At 52.1% G+C, this 23,490-nt stretch overlaps 12 protein-coding genes across 12 annotated transcripts; 7 read left to right on the top strand and 5 right to left on the bottom strand.

Moving 5' to 3' along the window:
* Positions 1–110: 110 nt before the first annotated feature.
* BJY04DRAFT_100383 (uncharacterized protein) lies at positions 111–596 on the top strand. Its single transcript, XM_073707921.1, has one exon. It carries the CDS (start codon positions 243–245, stop codon positions 558–560), a length of 318 nt encoding a protein of 105 aa, XP_073576115.1. The 5' UTR covers positions 111–242; the 3' UTR covers positions 561–596.
* Positions 597–2,133: 1,537 nt separating this feature from the next.
* Positions 2,134–3,696, top strand: BJY04DRAFT_213832 (adenosylmethionine decarboxylase SPE2; the record flags this gene model as incomplete). Its single annotated transcript, XM_073715044.1, has 2 exons — positions 2,134–2,254; positions 2,303–3,696. 2 exons carry the CDS (start codon positions 2,134–2,136, stop codon positions 3,694–3,696), a joined length of 1,515 nt encoding a protein of 504 aa, XP_073576114.1.
* Positions 3,697–4,324: 628 nt separating this feature from the next.
* BJY04DRAFT_213831 (transcription initiation factor TFIID subunit 11 family protein) lies at positions 4,325–5,552 on the top strand (the record flags this gene model as incomplete). The annotated part of the gene is made up of 2 exons (XM_073715043.1): positions 4,325–4,824; positions 4,961–5,552. 2 exons carry the CDS (start codon positions 4,325–4,327, stop codon positions 5,550–5,552), a joined length of 1,092 nt encoding a protein of 363 aa, XP_073576113.1.
* A 1,150-nt stretch (positions 5,553–6,702) lies between these two features.
* On the top strand, positions 6,703–8,567 carry BJY04DRAFT_100356 (acyltransferase family protein). The gene is made up of 3 exons (XM_073707920.1): positions 6,703–6,970; positions 7,042–7,669; positions 7,716–8,567. The coding sequence occupies exons 1-3, from the start codon at positions 6,863–6,865 to the stop codon at positions 8,396–8,398; spliced, it is 1,419 nt and encodes a 472-aa protein (XP_073576112.1). The 5' UTR covers positions 6,703–6,862; the 3' UTR covers positions 8,399–8,567.
* A 1,865-nt stretch (positions 8,568–10,432) lies between these two features.
* BJY04DRAFT_178829 (GNAT family N-acetyltransferase) lies at positions 10,433–11,757 on the bottom strand. The gene is made up of 2 exons (XM_073709802.1): positions 11,004–11,757; positions 10,433–10,930 (listed from the first exon to the last, which is right to left on the bottom strand). The coding sequence occupies exons 1-2, from the start codon at positions 11,670–11,672 to the stop codon at positions 10,889–10,891; spliced, it is 711 nt and encodes a 236-aa protein (XP_073576111.1). The 5' UTR covers positions 11,673–11,757; the 3' UTR covers positions 10,433–10,888.
* Positions 11,758–13,499: 1,742 nt separating this feature from the next.
* BJY04DRAFT_178827 (membrane insertase OXA1) lies at positions 13,500–15,210 on the bottom strand. Its single transcript, XM_073709801.1, has 3 exons — positions 15,112–15,210; positions 14,319–15,062; positions 13,500–14,263 (listed from the first exon to the last, which is right to left on the bottom strand). The coding sequence occupies exons 1-3, from the start codon at positions 15,184–15,186 to the stop codon at positions 13,616–13,618; spliced, it is 1,467 nt and encodes a 488-aa protein (XP_073576110.1). The 5' UTR covers positions 15,187–15,210; the 3' UTR covers positions 13,500–13,615.
* A 146-nt stretch (positions 15,211–15,356) lies between these two features.
* On the bottom strand, positions 15,357–16,287 carry BJY04DRAFT_178825 (TOM13-domain-containing protein). Its single transcript, XM_073709800.1, has 2 exons — positions 15,709–16,287; positions 15,357–15,662 (listed from the first exon to the last, which is right to left on the bottom strand). Exons 1-2 carry the CDS (start codon positions 15,988–15,990, stop codon positions 15,609–15,611), a joined length of 336 nt encoding a protein of 111 aa, XP_073576109.1. The 5' UTR covers positions 15,991–16,287; the 3' UTR covers positions 15,357–15,608.
* On the top strand, positions 16,267–17,928 carry BJY04DRAFT_178822 (protein phosphatase regulator SHP1). Its single transcript, XM_073709799.1, has 3 exons — positions 16,267–16,639; positions 16,682–17,010; positions 17,057–17,928. Exons 1-3 carry the CDS (start codon positions 16,571–16,573, stop codon positions 17,778–17,780), a joined length of 1,122 nt encoding a protein of 373 aa, XP_073576108.1. The 5' UTR covers positions 16,267–16,570; the 3' UTR covers positions 17,781–17,928.
* Positions 17,929–18,107: 179 nt separating this feature from the next.
* Positions 18,108–19,287, top strand: BJY04DRAFT_213824 (Mrp/NBP35 family ATP-binding protein; the record flags this gene model as incomplete). Its single annotated transcript, XM_073715042.1, has 2 exons — positions 18,108–18,140; positions 18,316–19,287. The coding sequence occupies 2 exons, from the start codon at positions 18,108–18,110 to the stop codon at positions 19,285–19,287; spliced, it is 1,005 nt and encodes a 334-aa protein (XP_073576107.1).
* A 125-nt stretch (positions 19,288–19,412) lies between these two features.
* BJY04DRAFT_100297 (uncharacterized protein) lies at positions 19,413–21,099 on the bottom strand. Its single transcript, XM_073707918.1, has one exon. The coding sequence runs from the start codon at positions 20,704–20,706 to the stop codon at positions 19,537–19,539; it is 1,170 nt and encodes a 389-aa protein (XP_073576106.1). The 5' UTR covers positions 20,707–21,099; the 3' UTR covers positions 19,413–19,536.
* Positions 21,100–21,316: 217 nt separating this feature from the next.
* On the top strand, positions 21,317–22,275 carry BJY04DRAFT_213822 (COG2 family protein; the record flags this gene model as incomplete). Its single annotated transcript, XM_073715041.1, has 2 exons — positions 21,317–21,331; positions 21,412–22,275. 2 exons carry the CDS (start codon positions 21,317–21,319, stop codon positions 22,273–22,275), a joined length of 879 nt encoding a protein of 292 aa, XP_073576105.1.
* BJY04DRAFT_178817 (mitochondrial 54S ribosomal protein uL1m) lies at positions 22,268–23,489 on the bottom strand. The gene is made up of 3 exons (XM_073709798.1): positions 23,156–23,489; positions 22,535–23,099; positions 22,268–22,486 (listed from the first exon to the last, which is right to left on the bottom strand). Exons 1-3 carry the CDS (start codon positions 23,437–23,439, stop codon positions 22,394–22,396), a joined length of 942 nt encoding a protein of 313 aa, XP_073576104.1. The 5' UTR covers positions 23,440–23,489; the 3' UTR covers positions 22,268–22,393.
* Position 23,490: the final 1 nt, after the last annotated feature.

Raw genomic sequence — 23,490 nt, 5'->3', positions numbered from 1 at the left:
GGCAGGGCTAATCGGTACGCCAGGCCTACTTCACGGACCCAAGTCTCCCGAGACACACAATCTACAAGCCGACATCACACCTACCACCGAAGCATACTCTCCCAGTTCTCGTCTTCGCCGAAGGCGGCTGCGACAACAATGGAACCAAATTTGAGCCATTCTTGACCAACATCGCATCCCACGGCTTCCTTGTACTGGCGCTCGGGCCACCCAATGGCACAGGGAAGATCTTTCAAGACGCAATGGACGAAGCTGTATCCTGGATTCAGGAACAGGCAGCCAACAAGCAAGGAAAGTATCGAGATGTCGATGCGTCAAAGATCGCAGCCGCAGGCCAGAGCTGTGGTGGATTATTGGCGTACACACAGCGGGCGAATGATGCCGTGAGCTTCTTGGGTATCTTCAACTCGGGTTTGCTAGGGAATACTACCGACGCGCAGGAGAATCTGCCAGAGGAAATGATAATCGAAGAGCCAGAGGCTATCAGGGAGGTCAAGAAGCCTGTCTTCTGGTTCCTTGGTGGAGAGGGGGATGTTGCGTATCCTGCTGTAAGTAGGTGATGTTTGACTGAGGGCTAGTATGCTGACGAAGCGGTAAAAGGGAATGGGCGACTTCAAGAACTCGAAAGGGATTTCAAAATGGATTGGAAACTATCCTGTTGGACATTCTGGAACGTATAGGGAGCCAGATGGAGGGGCATTTGGACTCGCTGCTGTGAGGTGGTTGCAGTGGGTCTTGAAAGGAGACGAGATGGTTTCGAGATTCTTTACCAGGGGCGGTGCGGAGAAGGTAGGGTGGATTGAAACGGACAGCTGGGGGCTTGAGAAGCTGGATTTGTATAGCTGAGGAGGATGATTGGAGAGGATGGATGATCAGCTTGATCTGATCATCTGGGGCTGGCTGAGATATCACTACGTCACTGTTCCTGGCGGAGACCGCCTTCTATTTTTGGTATACTTCCGTGTGACAGGCTTACCAGCGTAAGATGTACCGTACCGGACAGTACCGGAGTTACCATACCTACCCAAACCTGGTAAACTTTCTTCACCACCTCATCGAGTCGTCGAGGCTGGATTCTCTTCCCTGTCGATGTTTCCTTCTCCTCTATCTTATTCCGATATAATCCGTCTCCCCCATCCTCTTCTCATCAATTCAGCACCTGTATAGCCGGTGTCGGATCGAGTACCCCTCTTGCGAGCGCCCAACCTCACTTGTACAAGCACTAGTCACAGACATACGAACGACCGTACCTCTGCCCCACGGCTGGCCCTCAATTTTCTCAGGCCCACAGAAAAGCTGCCAACGACGGCGATAAATAGGAAAAGACTTCACATCCCAGCGCCAGCGACCTCTTTGCCTTGTTTGTGCACCCCCACAGTCTACCTGCTTTCTTTTTCTCTCTGCAAAAATCTCTCGTCGTTGCTAGACCTGAGATTTCTCTCACTCTTGAACCGTCACCGTCAATCTTGTTCGAGCAAGCAAACATTCAGCAGATGTCAACAGCCGTGGCGTCTCGCTCCGTGCTCTTTTAAGCCCAAATTCTTTCTGCCTTCCATGAGCTCAAAGGACCTACTGCGATTCCTCTCTAAGCCTGCGAAGTAAGTCGCTGTCTATAGCCGTCAATTCCTTGTCGCTTGCACCTTCACCGGGTTTGCTTCCTGGTCCCACCTTCTACTCTCAACACGCGACTAACTTTCCCTCTCCAGGCCCCGATAACGCCGTCAACGTAACGACGTCTTTTACCGATCTTCTATCCTCATTTCTACCTTGAAGCAGATATCCTCGTCTGCTAGACCCGATACTTTGAACGGTATCGGTATCTTCAGCACGAGGCGCCGCATATAGTCACCATTCCCTTTTCTCGAGGTTTCTTCCTCCTCTCGCTTTCCTTCCGACCTCCCTAGCACCCTCAAGGGTTTCTGATCCTCATCTTTCCGGCTGAGTGCCAATCTTGATCTCGATTTTACAGGGCCTTCTCTTCTCAGACGGGCATACCCCCCCTGTTCGTCTGGGTCGCAGATAGTGCTTCTAGGCTCTCTTGTCTACAATCACAAGCGGAAACGAGCTCTGCATAAATTTCGATATAAGTTATCCGTCAATTGTTAAACAAAAAAAAGCATCTATAAAGAAGAGATGGTCAACCTCGGGATTCCCCAGCATTACACGCAGTCGCCGTCTTCGTTCACTGCGACTCCGTCTTTGACAATTAACCATGAGGCAACCCAGGATTTAGACTCTACCAATGCCTTTGAAGGTGTGTTCCTTCTCGACAACTGCTGAAAGACGGTCGCTGACAGTTTAGGTCCTGAGAAACTCCTGGAGGTCTGGTTTGCCGCGTCCCCCAAGGACTTGGGCGTGGCCAACCCCCAAGGCTTAAAGGCTGTTTCGGAGGAGATCTGGAAAGAGATGCTGGATATTGTCAACTGCCAGGTTCTGTCCATTGTCTCTTCCGAGGATGTGGACGCCTATCTCCTTTCGGAGTCTAGCATGTTCGTTTGGCCGCACAAGCTAATCCTCAAAACCTGCGGCACTACCACTCTGCTCTCCGGTCTGCCTCGCATCCTTGAGATCGCCGCTATGCACGGTGGCTTCCCCAAGTCCACTGCTCCTCCGTCCCGCGGAATCACCGTCGCAGCTGCTCCGTACCGTGTGTTCTACAGCCGCAAGAACTTCCTCTTCCCTGATCGTCAGCGCGGTCCTCACCGCAGCTGGAGGGACGAAGTTCGCTCCATGGACAAGCTCTTCCTGAACGGTAGCGCCTACATGATTGGCAAGATGAACGGCGAGCACTGGTACTTGTACCTCACCGAGCCCAACACTCTGCTCACACCTCCTGCGACCCCGACCGCGGACTCGGACGATGAAACTACCGAAACCAAGTTCATCCAGCTGCCGGATCGCTCCGACCTGGGCATGGGAACTGATAACGAGTCTTTTGACGAGACTCTTGAAGTGCTGATGACAGACCTGGATGAGGAGAACGCCCAGCAGTTCTACCTCGAGAATGCCACTGTTGTTGCCGAAAAGCGGTACAGGAACTTCGATGCGCACAAGGAAGATCATGTCGATGTGTTCAGCAATGGATCTGACCTTGAAGTTGATGATATCCCGTCCAGCCAGGGCAGTGGAATTTTGCCTGCTGAGCTCACCACCGAGGGCCACGCTCTTGGCACTGTGGTTTCCGAGTCTTGCGGATTGTCCGACGTTTATGCTAAGGACAGGTTCCCTGAGGCGCGTATTGACGCTTACTTGTTTACTCCCTGCGGATTCTCCGCCAACGGCGTCATACCTGCACCTAACGGCGCTGCTGGAGGCACCCACTACTTTACTGTCCATGTAACCCCGGAGCCTCACTGCTCCTACGCGTCATTCGAGACCAACGTACCGCACGCGCAGAACGGACAGACTAGTGCAGGCATCATCCAGCAAGTCGTGAACATCTTCAAGCCTGGTCGCTTCACCGTGACTGTGTTTGAAGCCAAGCCTGGCTTGGACGGCGACTGGGACAGCAACAAGGAGGCTCGCTACATTGAGCGCCAGGCTGCTCGTCGCATTCCCAAGGGAGAGAACGTGGAGGGTTACAGGCGGGTTGACCGCATCGTACATGACCTCGACGGATATGACCTGGTGTTCCGATACTACGAACGCCTCGATTGGAAGGGGGGGGCCCCTCGGCTCGGCGAAGAGCCTATTTAGGTCATATTCGATCTATGATGACTTACTTAATCACCAGATTGCCGCAATCAGTCGTTAATGATGTTGTTTGTTAGTGTTATCTCTCTTTTCGTCTCTCGTTGAGCTAGCGATAGGTAGTTAGTTTCGGTTGTTATGCAGTCCATCACGATGTTAGTCAATTTAAGGTTTCGTTCCAGGTGAAATAGGCCTATGAGCATGAAACGAGTTTCAGCCTTGTAGAGGTACCACAGGTTGAAGATTGGGAAAGCTTTCTTTGACGTTTGTGCGTGCGAGGCTCAGAGCCTCTGACAGTGAAGTATCGACCGGACCGGAATAACCTACTTCCTTATCTAATCGCAAGGAAGCCTGAGCTCGATCCAGATTGTTCAAACCAGCAACACACGACTTTATAGACTTTATACTCTTTACCATCGCCTTTCATCAACTTGCTTCCGTACACAGTTTATCACGCGGAATATATCCTTGACCTCACTTTTGCTTCATATCCACTTCACTCTCGATTCGCAACTTGCCCAACTCCCCAATACACACCCTTAACGTCAGCCAACTACAATACCCTCGAATCCATCTCAACCTCCGAACAGCCGGTCAACTAGATAATCGGCCAGGCCGAAACCACCGAGACAACATGTCCTCACCACCGCCTCCAACACCCACCTCCGCCACGAACCCAAACCCGCTCAAACGCGCGTCCATATCCTCCGCCTCCGCCGGGCAGCAGAACCTAAAACGACCACGGATGCACCCGCTCCGCCAGACCTCTTTCCCCGTTGACCCAGACCTGCGCGGGTTCAGCGCGACAAGCGACGCCGGGAGCGTGACGGGCAGTTTCACGGGGAGTGTCGGCGGAGCGAGTGTCGATGGCGTGTTCCGGAAGAAACGCGGGCGGAAGAGTAAAGCTGAAAAGGAGAGGGAGCGGGCGGAGCGCGAGAGTGAAGGACCTGGGGGAGGGGGGAGTGTACGTGGTGCTGGGGCGAGTACGGTTGGGTATGGGGGTGCGGGTGGAGGAGGGGGCAATAACGAGGAAGGGGATGAGGATGATGATTTTGATGATGAGGGGGAGTTGTTGGGGAGGGAGGAGGGCGGGAGAGGTGCGGAGGATGCTGAGGCTGAGAGGAAGAATATGGCGTGAGTTCTATGACCTATCCAGCTCCTCCCAAAGTTTCATCTTCCAACTTTCCCTTTTGGGTAATTTCTCAATTTGGGAATATGTTGGTTGTCTAACTTGTCTTATCCGAGGCGTGTTGCTGACGGGGCTGATTAGATTACTGGTGGATGCGTTTAATCCGCTGCAATCAGAGCGGTACGACTTATTTAAGCGGGCGAAGTTACGGAAGGAGACCCTGCGGCGGATCGTCAACCATGCCCTGTCGCAATCTGTGCCGGCCAGTGTGGTGACTACGATCAACGGCTTTACCAAGGTGTTTGCAGGTGAGATGATCGAGAAGGCGCGTACCGTGCAGAAGGAATGGGCGGAGGCGCACGACCAAGCCGCGTTGGAAAGGCTTGCACAGGAAACGGAAACTCCAGATGCCCACACGAGTCACGTTTCTAAGATCACCGATCCCCATTCGGCAGTGAAACAAGAGCCGGTGGATGCAGACAGCGATACGAACTCAGCTGCTGGAATGTTTCGGGTCTCGGCACCTGGCGGAAGGGCCACGGGGAAGCTACCGCCCAATCCGCACCGGGGCCAGCTGCTCCCTTCCCATCTGAGAGAAGCGCTCCGACGATACAAACGAGACGGTGAAGGTGGGGGGGTTGGATTCTCCGGGCTGAGCCTGGGGAATTTGGGGGTTCGAGGGTCAGTTACGTGGAGCGCAGGCAGTGTCGGGGGGAGGCCGCTGTTTCGATAACTCGACTCTCTCGAGTCTCGGAGTTCAGTCTCAGAAATGTGTGTAGATAATTTAATAGTGTTTCAGCATTGACTGGCGGCACAAAGGCCTTATCAAGCGCAGTCAGCTTTTCTGGAGGGGGTGTTGTCGCTATTGTGGATTTGAGTGGTGCAAAATTGCCAAAACACACCAGTGAGCGCCATCGTTGATAGCGCCAAGCCACTAAATCTCCTCTAACGAAAGACACAGATGAACTTCTTCGCGCCCTTTATCTGATCGTCCGTCTGTGATTCGAGAACCATCGCGCCATCTGGCTTCTTCTCGCTCTCTGGCTGGCTCGTCGCGACTCTGAGACATGCGACCGCGCCTTGGATTTCCTGAATTGGCCCCTAGCTGGGTCTGTGGCTCCATTTGCCCCCCCTCAAAACCGTCCCTGAACCGTCGCCCTATGGCTCTGCAGCAGCCGTTGTAATTCTTCTGACTGGTTCCCTGGCTCGCATCCTTGCCCCCTGAATGGCTAGCAGTCAAGCCTTCCAAGGTTTCTTTCTACCGGCTTTCCAATCCTGGTCGATACCTCGATGGGTGGGATGGGGGGGAAAACTGGAAGCGACGGTGTTTCTCGCAGTGTGTGGACCAGGAACAGAGAGAGGAAATGACGGGATTCAGGGACAATAAGAGGGGGAAAGAGAAAGGGGATTATGCTGTTGGGTCAGACTGTCAGTGGATTTGTGACCTCGTTCTGCGGCATGGGCCGCCACCGCAATGAATAAAGAAATGGTTCTGCCTGTATAATTATTATTATCCTCGCCCCCTGCGCCAATGCTTGAGATTTCTTCCTCCTTGTTCAGCATCTGTTCAACTGTTTGCTCTGTTGGAGTCGCAGTGGATATCACTCGTTCTCGGCATACCCCATAGTACTGCTCCATCCATTCTTTTCGGCCTTGTTCTTTTCCCAATCCTTCAGACTCCTCCCCTCGCTCCAGCCTCCAGCCTTCAGTCCGCTGCTTCATACTGCTATTCCCGCCCCATAATTCCACTATTCAGCCTTCTAAGGCCCATTCGGACTATCATTTCTCTTTTCAACAATCCTCCTTCGCTTTTTCCCGTCTCCCGGTCCCTTTCTTTCCCACTCTTCTCCCCCCCCTTCCCTTGGTTGACACCTCTGTCTTGTCTTGTCTGGCCATTTCTGGGAATCTCTGACATTCCATGCGGTCGTGAAAGTCACCCTCCTCCTCCTTTCTCATCATCCCTTTACACTCCTTTAGTTTTGCATTTTGACTTTTCGCCTGGATTGTATGAGCTTGTTTTTGTTCTGTTAGACTTGGTGCAGGATGTCCCAAGCTTCATATCTCTATACTCGAATTCGAGAGGTGCTGCCATGGAGCGGTGGTGATCCCAACGTCAAGGGTGACCCCCGGAAAAGTGTCAAATGGATTGATGTACGTGTTCTCTGCCCTTCATTCTACTACCCGTGTCAAGGTCATACGAAGCTAAATCTTTTTGCTTGCAGGGTCTTCGAGGTATCGCGTCCTTCCTTGTCGTCCTCACCCATCTTGCCCGAGCCTGGGATTACGACCTGTTTTCCCCTCGGGATTCAGAAGATGCCTCTCCCAGGCTGCTGCAGCTGCCCGTGTTCCGTATTCCGTGGCAAGGCCGTATTGGTGTCACCATCTTCGCCTTTCTCACTGGCTACGTCTGCGCTCTGAAACCCATCAAATTGCAGCGAAATGGAAACATCCTCGGTGCTTTCACTGCTGTCGGCAAGAGTGCCTTCCGCCGCCCCCCTCGTCTTATTATGCCCGCTACGATCGCCATGATTATTTCCTGGATAATGGCGCAGTGCCGTGCTTTTGTTGTTGCAAACCGGTCAGACTGCTGGTGGTGCCGATATGCTGCGCCGGATCTTGAGGATTCGTTTGGAAAGGAGGTCATTCGTCTGGGAAAGAACTTCCTGACCACCTGGACTACCGGATACATGGCCTATGATGACCACCAGTGGGCTTTGCTGCCGCTACTGATGACTTCCATGTTGGTGTACATTCTGACCTGTGCGACGATGTTCATGCGCTTCCGCTACCGCATGCTTGTCTACCTGATTATGGCCCTCTACTTCCACCAGGACAACGCCAAGAACACCGGTAAGCTTCCTTGATTTTTAACTGTAATCCGAGCTAACGAGAGCAGAAACCTTCCAACTACAGGGTATCTACGGCATGTTCCTCAGCGATTTGTCCTACGAAGTTTCCTTCCAAGAATTCATCGAGAAGTGGAAGTGGCCCCGCCGCGTTGTCGCCTTCTTCCTGGCCGCCGCTGGTCTCTTCATTGCTGGCTATCCTGGTGAGCACCCTGAGTGGAGCGAGTGGTCCGAGGCCATGCACAAGCTGGCCCACTACATCTTCCCTCCGGATGTCAACATCGGCAAGCGGTACAGTGCCATCGGCGTCGATCTCATCATCTTCGCCATCTACATCTCTCCCAGCGTCAAGGAGTTCCTGTCTAACCGCCTTCTTCTCTGGCTCGGAGCCCAGTCGTTTGCTGTCTACCTTGTCCACGGAACTCTCCTCCGAACTGTGCTCTGCTGGATGCTTTACGGCATCACCGGCCAGCCCTTCGATCCGGAGAAGAAGCAAGAAGGCAAGGACGAGCCCGTGTGGATTCCAATCCGCCCGCCGTGGGTCGTCGCCATCAGCATCCCTCTTTGGATCGCCCTGGTGTATTTCTGTGCCACCATGTGGACGAAATACGTCGACCCCTTCTGTGCTCGGTTGACCCAGAAGATGGAGAATGCCATGTTCATCCAGGACGAGAAGCCTGCGCAGGCGGAGGCACTACCTTTGACCTCGATGCCGATGCAAACAGCCGCGTAAACAACCGAACCAGTCAAAATCAAAATCTACCCCGCGCCGGATGCACCTTTCCCGGCTGCCTAAATCGATATGAACATTGAGATCGATATCGACCCATTATACGATACATCTCCACGATACATTTACTTCTCCCATCTTGCGCGCCCATTCTAGAATATACTACTTATCTATATTACATCCATCTTTGCATGCCTTTTCCCCGTCCCTGGGGGGCGCTCTCTCTCTGTTCTGGCGAGGTGCAGGTGGATCGACTGATGCTTACTCTTCTTCATTCTCATTCTCATTCTCATCATCATCATTCATTTTCTTTTTTTTTTCCCTCTTGCATTTGAGAGATATGGCGGGTCCATGCGTGACTGTCTCAGGGCTGGAGTTGTTGCCGCTTCTTATTTATCGACACTTGCCGTTGCTCGAAGGTGTTTCATTTTTTTTTAACCACACTTTTCGTGTTTACATACATTTTCACTTTAATTGTTTATTAATGTACAAAAGGAACAATGAACATAGCTATGATTTATAGATTGGGTTATCGCGGTCGAGGTAGATATGACTTGTAGTCGCTGGTTATCTTGTAGCTCGTCAAGGTACTCTCACAGACACTGTGTGGTTGCGAGGGTTCACGCCTTGGAGGGATATCATCCTGCCTGTCGCTATCTGGCACCAAGCTCATGCCGTTCTCAGCTGTATTGCAGAGGTATACTTCCTGGAGTGAGGAGGAGGTCTGAAGTGCTATTCAAGATCTGCTGGGCCGGAAACATTCAACATCATTCTTCTACACACTCGGTGACATCTACCTCTTGTCTTCTAGTAGAAAAAGCCGGGCATCTTCGCCTCACCTTACTCTCACTACGATCATACATATCTATTCTTACCCTCCTTTTCTCTCATCTCTCTTCATTGTACATACTCCTCACTTGTCAATTCCCCCTTCTGCGTCCTCTGTTCTACACATTTCCAGCCTACACCTTTGAGGACATCTCACTATCATTCCTCTATCATTTCGTTTCTTCCACATCCGTCTGTATTCTGGCATACTGAGGACTTTACCTTTTCGTCATCCTATTTCAAATCTACTTCCGGCCTGAACAAGTACATCGAGCTTCTCATCTCAGCTTCAATCAAACCACCTTTGCGCGAGGCCATTAAGCGTCTCGCCTTGAGTCATAAGAAGCCAATCTGCAGCTTCTGCTGGACTCTACGGCAATCAAGGTCAGTCCTCGTGCGGCTATCCGCATGGCGAAGTGGACATCGAAGCTAATTGCCACACAGTCTCCAGGAGGGCACACGTATCTACTTCTGAAAGCCCAACCACGAGTCCATTGACGTTTGACTCTTGAAACATACCTAGAAGATAGAGATTCTGACTGCTGTATAGTTCCATTCACACCGAACTGGTTTTCCCTACGGACAAAAAGCGAGTCCCACGAACGACATGCCTCAATCGAACGAACCGGACACTGCCATCAACGCTGATGCCTCGGTCTTCTGTACTCCATCTTCCCATACCGTGGATAACTGCCTAGAAGTTGAACTTGTGTCTGAGCCCGAGCCGGGGGGCTATTATCACCGCAGACACCCCGGCTGTGGAGAACGCTCCCTCTTCTTCTTCTACCGTGAACGAAACTTCAAAAGTCGATGCTGTATGTACATCCGAGCCTAAGGCTAAGAGCATCAAGCGACCGCTAGACGAAGATTCGTCTTCGCCAACACAAACGGCCACGAGGGCACGAGGCGAGGAAATCTCGTGCAGATTCAAAAACTACTGTTCCGCGCTGGAGTCTTACTCCGCAAATGACGACGCCGTAGAGGCCCAGTATAACAAGTCAGTGGAAGCCCGAGTAGCTCTTGAATACGTGCTCTCGCAAAGAAACGGGCCCCGCAGGCAACTCTGGAAGGACAAGCGCAGAGCAATTGAGAAAACACTCGCCGAATACTCCAAGCTGAAGGCTTGGATTGAGAGAGGCCAGCTCGCGTGCCACGCTTTTGAGGAAGCCGACAGGGAGTGGAAGGAGATGATGAGAGATGATGAGAGGCCTAGTTATCGTGATGGTCTCTATATGGAGCGGGTTGCAATGAGGAATGCTGATTTACACGCCATGAAGGATCATCTCGCTGATAAGCTTGTGTTGCTGGAGGAGCTTCTTAAGGTACACCCGCCTGTGCCTGAAGAACAACGCCATTTTGCTTTCAGTTTCCTTCAATGGTTGAAGTTGGGGTCGTTATGGGTTTTGGAGTTATATGCATTTGCGTCACTTTGCAAGTATACGGCTGCGTCTAGCGATAGACTAGCGCCATTGCTTTTCTTCATTTATGCTCGGTATAAGTTATGGCAGTTGTTCAGCGGTAGTCATGATATGAAGAGCTTAGCCAATCCTACATGAGCAACTCTTAAGCAATTCCTCTTCCGGATCTACTTCCATAGCCCACCGTCTATATCTAACCTCTCCTAGTCCCTCCACAGCCTTAACCCAACCACGAGATCCAAGCCCGTCATTGCGGCCCTCCCTTCACACCAACGGGCCGCACCATAAACTATCTCTCCCCGTTAGCAATCTCAGTCTCCCTCCCCCTCGAAGATCAAAGCGAGGAACAATGGAAAACCTACCGCAATCTCATCAACAATATCCACCCCAAACCCCCTCGCATCAAACTCCTCCACCTTCACTACCTCAAACCCCACACTCTCATACAACCGCCTCCCCTCCCTCGTCGCCTCCAACGACATCTCCAATCCCAACCTCGCCGCCTTCCCAATTCCCCAAGCCAACAACGACCTCGCAATTCCCCGTCTCTGATACCCCGGATCCACGAACAGCGACACCAGCTCGACCCTCTTCCTCAACTTCTTTACCTCCCCTGCTCCCTGTTCCTCCTCCCCATCCCCATCCTTTATCCCGAGTACATCTCGACGGCCCCTCGAAAGCATACCATAATAAGCCCGCGCACAATCAACCCTCCGTTCCGGCATCTCAACCGCCAATCTGCCATCAACTTCCTCTTCCACAGTCTTACTCAATACCTCATCGTCTTCATGGACAACCCATTGCGCAGCGCCGACGATCTTCCCGGTGGCTTTGTCCACGGCTTTAAATCCATGCGCGCTCGGGTTTGCTCCGAAACTTTGTGCCCGCGCGGCGGAGATCGCTTCCTTGCTGGCCGCGGACAGCGGCAGCGTGTGGAAGAGGACGGGGTTTATGGATGTGAAGGCACGCTCGCCGAGGGAGAAGATTTCGTAGCTGTCGGGCTTGGTCTGGGGGTGGATTGTTATGGACATGGTGGAGGGTGAATGGTGGAGGTTGTGGATTTGAGACACCGGGTTGTGGATTGTAAGGGGTGGGATGGAGAATGAGAGGGCGAATTGTGAGGGTGAGATTTGTGCTAGAAGTCAGAGTAAGCTTTATATAGTCAACTTGTGATTGTGGTGGTGCCTGGTGCTAGTCTGAAGAGTGGAGTGAGTCACTTGTATAGTTGGTTAGTTAGTAGTTAGGGCCTGGATGCCAGATGGTGACATCGTGCGGGAAGTAGTGGGGTGCAAGTTTCGTATGCGCGTTGCCTGTTCTGTAGAGTCATACTCGATCACGACATAGTATTCTGTCTCTAGAGTAATTATTGGAGAAGTGATAATCTTGGTGGACTGCGATGAGTCTTGGGTACTTGCCTGCCCTAAACTCAACCAAGCCCTAGTCCGCCAGTCCCTCAACCGACAGGATATCCATCTCACACTCATCGAAGAAATAGCCACAAATCACATCATTGATGTTGCTGGCGTTCATTGAGAACTTTCTATAAGTTTAATGGTCACTTCTCATATTTGTGTCCTCATACTTGAAGTGTGGGAGGATTGCTTATACGCTCGCATAATGTAAAGAATCGCCGTCTGTTTTCCGCGTAGACAATACACCGAGTCGAATGGGACAAGGATAAACAGGACGAATAGAATAATGCTGGGCGTTTCGAATATCTGCTGAGATCTGATACGTCTTAAAAAGACAATAAATTGAGTTAGCCAACTTCGGTCAAACACGATACAGACATTGTGGCAGCATAACCTACTAGCTATGCACAGAAAATGTGCAATGAACTCAAGAGCCGCAAGAAGCAGGGCCCGTTAGATGCATACAGTACCTGTGATATTACCACTCGGCCACTATCCTCCTGCAATCCATACTCCTTCCATAAGACCCGTAGGATAGACATCGGTACGACTCCCGCTGCCACCTGGTCAGACTAAAGCACTCATAGTGCTGAGTAGGCTAACGAGAAGCTTACCTTGAATCACCAAGAAACAGTTGAAGTATGACCAGCTCATCCATCCAGAGAACCACTAAATCCACACCCAAACAAAGTGACAACCAAAGGCTAGTTCACCAATCGCAAGCTCGACAGGGAAGACCCAACTCCTCCAAGACTATCGAATGTACCTCACTTTCACCCTAGTATTTGGAGGCAACGAACTCAAGGCAGGGAATTGATCCGATCTCAAATCGAGCTCGACCACAGGGATCTGTTCTCGGCGACGGCGCATCTCACGATCGACAAAGAGTACGAGATTGTAGAGCATTGTGCCGACTATGCACCCACAGAGAAAAATCCAGAGTAAGCTTAAGTCGTATAGTAGGAGGTCCATCTTTGTGCTTTGTTTGTGGCTTTGATTTCGGTGTTTGGGGTGTTGGCTGGGGGTTGTTGATGGAAGGTGCGTAGAGGCAATGAGAGTTAAGATGAGAATGGAAGGATGAGATCAGTAGACTGTGAAGAGGGACTGTTAGTCGATAGATGTTGTTCGTGGTGGATACTTACTCAGTTGTGTATCGATGAAGGGGATTTGTACTAGTAGAGTTGGGACGAATGTAGAGCGATAAACAGCTGGATCTGTCCTATGCAATGGATGTGACCTCGGTGGTTGGTGGATTTTGCATAAGAGAAGGAGCATTGGGGAGAGGTGCAGTTTATTCCTGCAGGAGGGGTAAAGTTGATGGTAGCAATGTAGTATGAGAAAATTATCATGTGGAGAGTAAACCTGATTTAGACTTGTCTATCCTGCCTGAGGTAATGAAATGGAGCTTGTTGGTTTCAGTGAGCACAGAGGCTTTGGCTGAGCCTGGCAGATATAAAGTGATTACAAGAATCTGAATATTCTGAGATATAGCGGTGATCAAAGACCTCTAGTAAGACAAAATGGAAAATGCTATAATACAAGGCCAATTTATATGACATACATCACTGCTTCCTCTTCAACGCCCTACGAGCGTTCTCCCTCTCCTGCGCCATCCGCTTCTGATGCGCTTCCCTGCGTGCATGGTTCCGCTCCTCCCGCTTCCAATCATCCTCCTCCTTGCGGCGCTTCTCGTAGTCCTCGGCCAGCTTGCGGTCCTTCTCGCTGAGCCGCTCTTCAATAACGGTGCCATCTGCGTTCTTCTTCGGTCCGGCGCCGCGCATTTCGTCAATCTTCTCGGTTGCATCCTTTGTGATGCTGTCTTTAGATTCTTTGATGGAGTTGATGGTGCGGTCGATGAAGCTGGTTTTTGGATCGTTGCTGGGCTTCTCAGGACTGGCTTGCTGAGCTTTTTCGCGCTCCGCAATCTCCGTCAGCAAGCGCAGGCTCCTGCTATCAGGGGCACCGGATGCGCCGCTAGCAGGCAGCTTATTGGGGTCTATGAGTTGTGTCATGCCGGTTGCCCTGCGGAAGCTTGGGCTGCTGAACATGAGGGCCTGGCAGAGACCAAAGAAGCCGGTGTTCATGAAGTAGAATTGAGTAGCGGCTGGGAAGAAACACATAAAGATAAGTTGAACAGCAGGCATGCCGTAGACGAGCATCTTCCGCATGCCAACCATTTTTGGATCCTGGGGACCCATCTCACCTCCTTTCTATAAATGCAATAAATTAGTGATAGACAAGCAGATAATCCCAGAAAATGTATACCTTTAAGCTGACGTGTAGGAAGACCGAGGTCAAGATAGGGAGGAGAAAGTACGGGTCGGGAACTGTGAAATCGCTAATCCAGAGGAACTTCTCCGCAGCCAGACTTGGGACAGGTAGTGTAGTCATGCCGTTGATGACGCGGTAGCAGCCGTAACCGAAAGGGATTTGAACAAACAAAGGGAGAAACGCCCACACGGGTTTAATACCCAGCTCAGTCTGCACTTTGCTCAACTCCGCTTTGACCTCCTGGGCCCGGATATTGTTGCCTTGTTGCGCGGCCTGGATCATCTGCTGCCTCAGTGGTGCAGTAAGATGCTTTGAGTTATTGATTCTTGCACCAGTATCTGCTGAGCGCATGAACATAGGCAGCATGGCAAAACGAATCAGGAAACCTGTTGCCGCGATACTCCCCAACCAGGGTAGTCCACCCCAGATGTGAAAATGTTCCATTAACCATTGTACCATTGCTGAAGGACCGTATCCGTAGTCTAAACCGATGGTCTTTAGGTACCCGATTGTTTCCGGAACCGAACTGAGATCGAAAAGGTCCCAATCGAGTGAGTTTTGAGCAGGAGTACTAGATGTGACGTCCGCATTTTCTAGGGGCGGCGGAGTGGGCGAGGTCGAGTTGAAACGAGCAGCGACAGCGATCGAAGGAACCATCGGTTTCCACAGGGAACGTCCGCTGAGATTCTTGCCATTGCGAACGGGGAGTCTAGAAATCTGCGGCCGAAACGAGGACATCTAGAAGAAGTTAGCGGGGGATACTCGATGTTCAGAAGCCAGAACGAACCGATCGGTTTGACTTTGCGAAAGCAGCAAACTGCTGCTGGGCAATTCGCCCTTTCATTGCAGGGCCTCCGAACATGATGACCAGCGACCGACGGACGAGATGCACAGGCTGAGGCGCGGAGACGGATCTGAAGACACTTTTTTGCCAAGCCCGCGATTTTGCCGGGCGGTCGGCGGACAAGAGTCGGGAGTCGGATATCAGACAATAACTACAGATGGCTGTTTACTGTATCAGAGCTTTTGTATTGCTAATATTCTCATATCTGGAATGTAGTCAATTGCTCGCCGAACGCCATCAAGCTGATAACTAGTGTTGCTGTTGGGTCTATGTATATACACGCAAATAACACTCCATATGCATCTCGTACCGGCAGAAAATAAAGAGATCGAGAGCACAAATCATGCAGAAGGCCAGTTTTAGTCTATAATTCCCATGGTTGGGCAAGGGACTAGTTGTCCACAGCTTCCATTGTCTCGCAAGCATACTGTCGACGCAACCTATAATCCCAGGCCTGCAGCCACCGGTCTCGATCGCCGGTACTCGGGAAAGATCTAAATAGAGTCAGCCCTATTCAGATGCTTGGGTAGTATCAAATACCTTTGTCCCAGACCATCCTAACCTGTAGGCTGCTTCATGTGCAAAAAGCTCGCCGAATCCCAACATCAGGCCGTTCACGAAAGGGAGGATCAGGTTGATTGCCGCACCGCGGAGAACGCTCCACAGCGTTATTGAGGGCTGGTAGAGAATCAACGGAGAGTCTGAGGAGGTCGAGGAGGTGTCAGGGTTGGCAGAGTAGTTTTCCGAATCGGAGGGGATGGTTAGGCCCGACTCATAGAGCGCAGGGGTGGAGCTGGAGGTAGAGGCCTTGTTTGAGGCCATGGTTGATGTGGCGAGGAGATCTCGGCGGGAAAAGAGTCGCAGCAGTTTTATTTGAGCAGGGTGTTGCAGCTGGAGTATGGGAAGCTTTGTTGAGGTTTATGCCTGGACCCTCGACAAGCTCATGGATAGATGGTTCGCAGATGATCTCCGAGAGGGGTTATGTAAGCAGCTACGGGGTAGAGAACAATATGCTATTCAGATCAAGTGTTTACCAGCTGAAAATATAAGCTTGATCCTCACTGGAGGAACAGACGATTCTGGGATAGTTTGACGGCTACGAATTCAATACCCATCAGCAGCTTGACTACGCTGCTACTACTGCAACTGCTGTGGTTGTGTTGTGAAGTTCCTCAGGCAGCATGGACTCCGGAGAAGGTTGTTCCCCCCGGATGACCAATCAGGCAACAGTGACGTACAGTTGCTTTTGAGGTCGAGGCCAAAGTTCCGAAGTAATCAGCTCCCCTCACTCACTATAGCTATCCACTCCAAGCCCTCTTGTCCCTCTTTTCTGTGCTATTTGACTTTCCCAATCAAGAACGGAATCACCTTCGCTCATCTCTTACCTCGTTCACGATACACTATGAACCCCGCCGAACACGATGAGATCGTCTCGCAGTTCTGTGCCATGACCAGGGCGCGTCCTGATGAGGTAGGTACATCTATCTCTGTAAGCTTATAGCTAACCGGATAGGCGCAAGAGTATCTGGCAACCAACGGATGGGATCTTGAGGCCGCGGTGACCGAGTTTTTCACAGAGCAAGACGAAGGTGGTCAAGCCTTGGGGTCTGCCGAATCAGCAGGCCAGCCTTCCGCAGAATCATCAACACCCAGACAGTCCTCCTCGCGCAGCCAAGTTTCGAAAAAGTTTGCAACCCTGGGTGACCTTACAGCTGGCGCGAATGACAGCTCCGACGACGACGACGATGAGAACCAGGATTTCTTTGCGGGGGGTGAAAAGTCCGGGTTGGCCGTGCAAAACCCAGATGACCTGAAGAAGAAGATTATTGAGAAAGCTAAGAGGTAAGTTTCATCGTCGGTTTGGGGTACCTTGGCTGACGGACTGTAGGACGCAACTTCCGGCGTCTGATGACAACGAATCGCGACGAAACTACTTTACAGGGTCGGCCCGCACATTAGGTGGTGATGATGTCCCAAGTGAGATTATTAACGCCCCGAGCGCGCCCTCCGAGCCGCAGATTCCCCAGCGCGTCCGCAGGACGCTACACTTTTGGGCGGACGGATTCTCCGTAGATGACGGCGACCTCTACCGCACCGACGACCCTCAAAACGCCGATATCCTCAACAGCATCCGCCAGGGCCGCGCCCCGCTCTCGATCATGAACGCACAGCATGGTCAGGACGTGGATGTCGAGATCAAGCAGCACGACGAAAACTACGTCAGACCGAAGCCAAAGTACAAGCCTTTCGCTGGCCAGGGGCAGCGACTGGGAAGCCCAACTCCCGGCATCAGAACCCCTACTCCCTCTGAACCCACTCCTACCCCGCAAGCTAGCTCCGGCCCCCCTCAACCATCTGTGGATGAATCACAACCTACGCTCACTCTCCAAATCCGCCTCGGAGATGGCACCCGCCTAACCTCTCGGTTCAATACTACTCATACCATCGGCGACGTTTACCAATTCGTCTCTGCCGCTAGCCCTCAAGGCCAAAACCGCCCTTGGGTTCTGTTGACGACCTTCCCTAGCAAGGAACTCAGTGATAAGGCCGCCGTGTTGGGCGATCTGGCCGAGTTCAAGCGTGGTGGAGTGGTTGTACAGAAGTGGCAATAAATTGCATTACAGTCTCGACTGCAAATCATGCCAGCCATGACTATATCTGGGCTGGATGTGCAAGATGATTCACGAACACCAATGTATCCCACGTATAGTGGTGACATATCAGAGAACAAACTAGCAAAAATTGAACCAATTTCTGGATCATAGTTCATTTCTGCCTGTAGTTTCGTAAACATTCGAAGAGTAGTTAGCCAAAACGGCAAAGCTGCGATTGATAAGCAGCTCCGCGGGATGACGCAGAACCACATCTGCGAAATCGGCTTCCCCAACTACTTTTCCTACTCCTTCTCGACCAGAACCATACACACCTAATCACAGAAAATGCCTCTAGAAGGAGTCAAGAACATCGTCCTGGTGCGTTCAACCAGCCTCCCACCCCTCGCTCTTCCACCACACCCCGCAGAAAAATCCAAACCCCTCCACGCCTTATCGATAACAGTCGCCCCCCATCACCTATACCGAAGAACTGAACCCCTCACCCAGCTAAACTCTCAGTCCGCAATACTAACAAGCTCGTGCCATAAACCAGATCCTCTCCGGTAAAGGCGGCGTCGGCAAATCCTCCGTAACCCTCCAACTGGCCCTCGCATTAACCCTCCAAGGCAAATCCGTCGGCATCCTCGACATCGACCTCACAGGCCCCTCAATCCCGCGTCTTGTCGGACTCGAGGGCGCAAAGATCACACAGAGCCCAAGCGGGTGGGTTCCTGTTCCTGTGCACGAGGCGCAAGGCTCGGTACTAGCGGGCGATGGCGGCGCTGAGGGCGCGGATGGAAATGCTGCGACGAACACAGAGAATGGCACACGGCCAGGCAAAGGAAGAGGCAGCCTCCGCTGCATGTCACTCGGGTTCCTCCTCCGCGACCGCGGCGACGCCGTGATCTGGCGCGGCCCTAAAAAGACCGCTATGATCAGGCAATTCCTTACGGATGTGTATTGGGGCGAGACGGATTACTTGCTTGTTGATACGCCACCTGGGACGAGTGATGAGCATATTGCTCTTGCTGAGGAGTTGCTTAAGATTTCTACTACGGATGCTGCATCTACGAGTGCCCAGATGCCACGCCTTACTGGCGCTGTTCTTGTGACAACCCCGCAAGCGATCGCGACCTCGGACGTGCGCAAGGAGGTGAATTTCTGCGTGAAGACGAAGATCCCGACGCTGGGTGTTATTGAGAATATGTCGGGGTATACGTGTCCTTGTTGTGGGGAGGTGAGTAATTTGTTCTCGAGTGGGGGTGGCGAGGTTATGGCGCGGGAGATGGGGGTTCGGTTTTTGGGGAGGGTGCCGGTTGATGTGCAGTTTGGGGCGTTGGTTGAGGGAAAAAATGAGGGAGAGATCGATAGTGAGGATGAAGAGGATGGGGATAAGATGGAGGAGGATAAAGATGGTGCACAGGCTGTGGATGAGCGACCGTTGGTTGAGAGGTATTGCGAGTGTTGGTCGTATGGGCGGTTTGAGGAATTTGCGAGGACGTTGGTTGCAGAGATTGAGGGGTAGGAGTAAAAGGTTTGATTTTTATATAGATGAGTATGTATAGCGGCATTTACATTATGGATACCTTGGTTAGAGTAATGTGATTATTTCGAGTTTGAGTATACGTTCCTTGAGTAGAGTTAAGCCAAGATGTATTCACGAAGAGTAGGGTGTTGATGCCCCGGGTATAGGCGTGATTATTCATAAACCAAAGGTGTATCACGTATCGACATGGAGCTTCGTATGAGCTGGTCATCAATCGTATATACTGTATTAGGAAGAGGCCTGCTCATTCTGTCGCTCGAGCATAGCCCGCAGTCGCATCTCGGCCGTCTGCCGTGCAGACTCGGAACTATCATTCCATGCAGCCTGTTTCAGCCAGCGGAAGAGTGATGGCACGTCGGATGGCTTGGGGTCTGTCCACTGGCTGGGCATGTCTGATGTCTGGGATAGTTGATCGGTGAGATTAGGCTTTAGGCGACCGTTGGCCTGGGCGTCGAGGAGGATCTCCGATACTAGTGCTGGGGTGAGGATGTTTTGGACTCGGTTGTCAGCATCTGTCACGGTTGTTCCTAGTAGTGCTCGACCGCCGGTTCTGGGTTTTGAGGCGAATTCCCGCGTTGTAGGGAGGGAGTCAAGACGGGACTCATCGGGCTGGTCTGTAATATGCGTGGATTGCAAAGGCGCGGAGATGGGTGGAAGGATAGTGTCAAAGAAAGTGTAGTTTGAGAACGGTGAGTGTTCCCGTCCGTCTGCGTTCTCGTCGTCATAGATGACTATGTTGTCGCCAGAGTATCCCTCGTGATCAGAGCTGGCTTCTTCAACAGGTAGCAGCAAACCTGGCGGAGCACGAATCTCGCCTAGAGGAGCAATATGGCTGCCATACTCGTTGGCGAGACTGAGCTTGCTCCGGCCACAGATTTCTCCAATCGAGTCGAGTGTGCCCCGAACGTTTGGCTCTATAGCTCGAAGTATACCGTCGATACTGAATTCCTCGTCAGAGGGCAGCTCGGGCTCTCGTCGCTGGGAGTTCGATGACCCAGGAAAGAGAAAGGACCGCCGAGTAGGCATCTTTGAAGCACCGGGTTTATCATCAGAGCCGCCAGAATAGGACCTGACGAGAACCGGCTGCGATACTAAGCTCGAAGACCTACCGCTGCCGGTATTATTGGCTGCTTGGCGCGTCTTCCAGGACAAGGGCTTGGGAGTACCGTTGAGATGGCGTAACGCGGTAGTGCGGTGAGCTCGGGATGTCTCATTTAAAGCAGGCTCATGTCGACAGGGGTTCGGCTGCGGTGAAGATGTGGCTGTCTGACTTTGGGTGAGGGAGGGAGACGAGGAGGAAAGATGCGACCACCTCTGGCGTGGGGATGTAGAAGATGGTGGTCGCAGTGCATCAAGGTGGGAGGACAGCCTGTCGGACGGCGTCTGATCCATTCTCATTGAAGCAGCCAGTATCGGCAAGACAGCTAGTTAGTATCAGGATGCGGCAGAGGTTGCGTCTGTAGCTCCAGACGAGGGCGTTCTCCAGCAGGCTCAGTGACGCAGGGAAAGACAAGACGGAACACGACAACGTCCTTGACCGCGCAGGAAACCCCGCTTCTCGTCTAATCGAACGAGCGAGAGGCGCTGTCAGACAACAGACACGTATGGGGTGCTCCAGCGCATTGCATGGAGCGACACAGATGGCGCATGGACTCAGGTGGAGTTGGACAGCCTGGCTTGCATCGGATAACCATAATCGATTTGTTGTTGACACCTGATTAGAGCACCCGGGACGATGCAGTCGAAGTAAGACCGTATGAGCTGGCAACCGATACTTCTGATAGAGCAGAGCAGAGCAGACGATAATACTCCGTACTCCGTTGACATACGGTCTGTTAGCGCGGAGGCCAATCCCCGCTTGTCAACACCGAGACTCAATAATTGTCTCCATCTCAACTCCGCAATTTTCTCCACCGCATAAACATCTCCTGCACCTCGACAACCTTCACATGCGGACCGTCCTACTCCCTCGCCACCTGTTCTCGCACCTGTCTGAATGACCGCCAAAATGAACCGATTCCGTGTATGCAAACCCAATTGTCCTCTCAATGCCCCGATTGGCCTCCACCAAACCCCAAGCTGACCTCGATCTGAATCCTCCAGTTTGGCGATTCCGATGACCCTGCCTCCGATCTCGATGATGATACGTCGGGTCTTCCCTTTCCCGAACCGCTCTCACGCGCCTCTTTCCTATCTCCAGATTTTGATCCAGCAGCGTACCTTTCGTCCTTGACCAATCGGCACCAGAGTCTCGAAGACCTCCGCCAGGAACTGCGTGACCTGGACCAACTGCTCAGTCGGGAATTGCTGGATCTGGTCAATGAGAACTATCAGGACTTTCTATCCCTTGGTAGTGCGCTCCATGGAGGGGAGGAGAAGGTTGAGCAGGTTCGTGTCGGGCTGCTCGCGTTCCAAAGAGACGTGCAAGCAATCCGGGACAAGGTCGAGGCCAGGCAGAGGGAGGTCGAGCGGTTATTAAACGAGAAGAAGAATCTGCGGATGAATGCAAACATTGGACGGGCATTACTGGACTATGCGGATCGAGTCGAAGAGTTGGAGCGAAGGCTGATGATCGGGGAACATGTTGCGCAAAAGTCTACGGAGCTATCTGATACGGAATCGGATTTCTTGGAGAGCGAGGATGAAGAGGAGAGCGACGAAGAGAGGGTTGGTGATAATGCGGCACCTATTGTCTCGCTCAAGCGGCTGGAGCATCACCTACTGAAATATGTCTACCTGACGCGACTATCGGGACGCATAGGGGACAATCAGCCATTCCTTCTCGCGCAACAGCCGCGAATGTCGAAAATCCGCGCGGCTTTGCTTTTGGACCTGAAGAAGGCGCTCGAACAGGCCAAACAAGCCGGGGAGAAGCGAGACACCAAGACGCTAGTCGTTCTGCGTCTCTACAAACTCATGGGCGAGGACACCAGCGCCGTGTCCGCACTGAAAGACCTGACGATATAGATAACTCTGTTTAATAACATATGCATAGCGCCGGCGTTGAGAGTATCTCGAACAAATACCATTATTGTACACCAATCCTGCCTAATAAAACATGTTCTATACATTGAAACAAGATGAATCACAGCCCGGTCAGCTCAGCAGTATCCGGGGTGTCGTCAGTCTTGAACTCTCCGTTCAAGCTGAATCCAGGGCCGTTGGTTGAGCTCAACACCTAAAGCCAGTCAGTAAGGTACCCGTTGACCCCTGTGTGTTGACTTACGATTTCGTAAACCTCCTTGACAATCCGATCATTCATTGCGGCGGCATCCTTCTTCACCTGTTCAACAGTGGCACGGAGATTGTCCCGCAGTTGCTCCGGGGAGAATGTCAGTGATCCGATAGGAAGGCGGATCACAGCGTCACGCTCCCTGTATAATGTACCCCCGCGAAGCATACCAACACGACCACCGACATCTTCGACAACCGTACCGGTCTTCGCACTAGGCATCAGACCTCTGGGACCGAGAAACCTACCCAGACCTGCCTTATTGAGCGCGGCCACGCTGTCTGGATGGGCGAGACATCGGTCAAAGTCGATCTTTCCGGTTTTGATGACATCAAAGACTTCCTGCTCTCCGACAAGCACGGCTCCTGCCTCGATGGCGTCCTTTGCAGCTTTTGAGTCGGGTGGGCAAATCACGCAGATTCGGGATTCGGTTGAGACGGAATGGGGGAATCGGAGCATGTTACGGATAACGGGACCGTCCTTCTTAGACTTCAGTCGAATGTGAATTTCGTATTTCACGACGTTTGGATTTCGTCCGACTTCGATTGCTCGTATATATCTGCAATTGAGGCACGGTTAGAGAGGTCCAATACTCCGGACAACCGGGGCGCAAACCTCATGGCATCGCAGAGCGTGAACTGTTCCATCCGCTTCAAATCCACCTGCTGGTATATCTTGGGACCTTTTCTCGACTTCGCCTTTTGTTTGGCGGCATCTCTCCTCTTCTTCGCCGCCATGAACTGCTTATTCTGGGACTGGTGCCCCAAGGTTTTGGCTCCCCTGACCTGCTGATAAGTCGAGAGAAGGGGAGCTGTCATTGACGCTGGTTGAATAGTCGGTCGGCATAGTGACAGTAACGGCCTTGCCCCGGTGGGCACCAGCGAGCTGAGCGAGGCCATGATTGAATTTCGGAATGATGTGCTCTTCAGTTGTTTTCCGCCGAAGCTTTG

The sequence above is a fragment of the Aspergillus karnatakaensis genome (assembly GCF_047715665.1).
Source record: "Aspergillus karnatakaensis strain CBS 102800 unplaced genomic scaffold BJY04scaffold_4, whole genome shotgun sequence".
Lineage (NCBI taxonomy): Eukaryota > Fungi > Ascomycota > Eurotiomycetes > Eurotiales > Aspergillaceae > Aspergillus > Aspergillus karnatakaensis.
Note: the sequence above shows the minus strand (reverse complement) of the source record. Positions and strands in the feature narration are given on the sequence as shown.

Excerpts from the sequence above, each read along its gene's own strand:
- BJY04DRAFT_100383 (XM_073707921.1), top strand. The coding sequence starts at position 243 with ATGGACGAAGCTGTATCCTGGATTCAGGAACAGGCAGCCAACAAGCAA.
- BJY04DRAFT_100356 (XM_073707920.1), top strand. The coding sequence starts at position 6,863 with ATGTCCCAAGCTTCATATCTCTATACTCGAATTCGAGAGGTGCTGCCA. Across the intron at positions 6,971-7,041 it reads AAAGTGTCAAATGGATTGAT|GGTCTTCGAGGTATCGCGTC; the intron begins GTACGTGTTCTC and ends TTTTGCTTGCAG. Across the intron at positions 7,670-7,715 it reads GGACAACGCCAAGAACACCG|AAACCTTCCAACTACAGGGT; the intron begins GTAAGCTTCCTT and ends TAACGAGAGCAG.
- BJY04DRAFT_178829 (XM_073709802.1), bottom strand. The coding sequence starts at position 11,672 with ATGTCCATAACAATCCACCCCCAGACCAAGCCCGACAGCTACGAAATC. Across the intron at positions 10,931-11,003 it reads ATATTGTTGATGAGATTGCG|TTTATGGTGCGGCCCGTTGG; the intron begins GTAGGTTTTCCA and ends GGGGAGAGATAG.
- BJY04DRAFT_178827 (XM_073709801.1), bottom strand. The coding sequence starts at position 15,186 with ATGTTCGGAGGCCCTGCAATGAAAGGGCGAATTGCCCAGCAGCAGTTT. Across the intron at positions 15,063-15,111 it reads TCGCAAAGTCAAACCGATCG|ATGTCCTCGTTTCGGCCGCA; the intron begins GTTCGTTCTGGC and ends AACTTCTTCTAG. Across the intron at positions 14,264-14,318 it reads TCCTACACGTCAGCTTAAAG|AAAGGAGGTGAGATGGGTCC; the intron begins GTATACATTTTC and ends TTGCATTTATAG.
- BJY04DRAFT_178825 (XM_073709800.1), bottom strand. The coding sequence starts at position 15,990 with ATGGCCTCAAACAAGGCCTCTACCTCCAGCTCCACCCCTGCGCTCTAT. Across the intron at positions 15,663-15,708 it reads TAGGATGGTCTGGGACAAAG|ATCTTTCCCGAGTACCGGCG; the intron begins GTATTTGATACT and ends GACTCTATTTAG.
- BJY04DRAFT_178822 (XM_073709799.1), top strand. The coding sequence starts at position 16,571 with ATGAACCCCGCCGAACACGATGAGATCGTCTCGCAGTTCTGTGCCATG. Across the intron at positions 16,640-16,681 it reads CCAGGGCGCGTCCTGATGAG|GCGCAAGAGTATCTGGCAAC; the intron begins GTAGGTACATCT and ends CTAACCGGATAG. Across the intron at positions 17,011-17,056 it reads ATTATTGAGAAAGCTAAGAG|GACGCAACTTCCGGCGTCTG; the intron begins GTAAGTTTCATC and ends GACGGACTGTAG.
- BJY04DRAFT_100297 (XM_073707918.1), bottom strand. The coding sequence starts at position 20,706 with ATGAGAATGGATCAGACGCCGTCCGACAGGCTGTCCTCCCACCTTGAT.
- BJY04DRAFT_178817 (XM_073709798.1), bottom strand. The coding sequence starts at position 23,439 with ATGGCCTCGCTCAGCTCGCTGGTGCCCACCGGGGCAAGGCCGTTACTG. Across the intron at positions 23,100-23,155 it reads ACGCTCTGCGATGCCATGAG|ATATATACGAGCAATCGAAG; the intron begins GTTTGCGCCCCG and ends CCTCAATTGCAG. Across the intron at positions 22,487-22,534 it reads TCAAGGAGGTTTACGAAATC|GTGTTGAGCTCAACCAACGG; the intron begins GTAAGTCAACAC and ends GACTGGCTTTAG.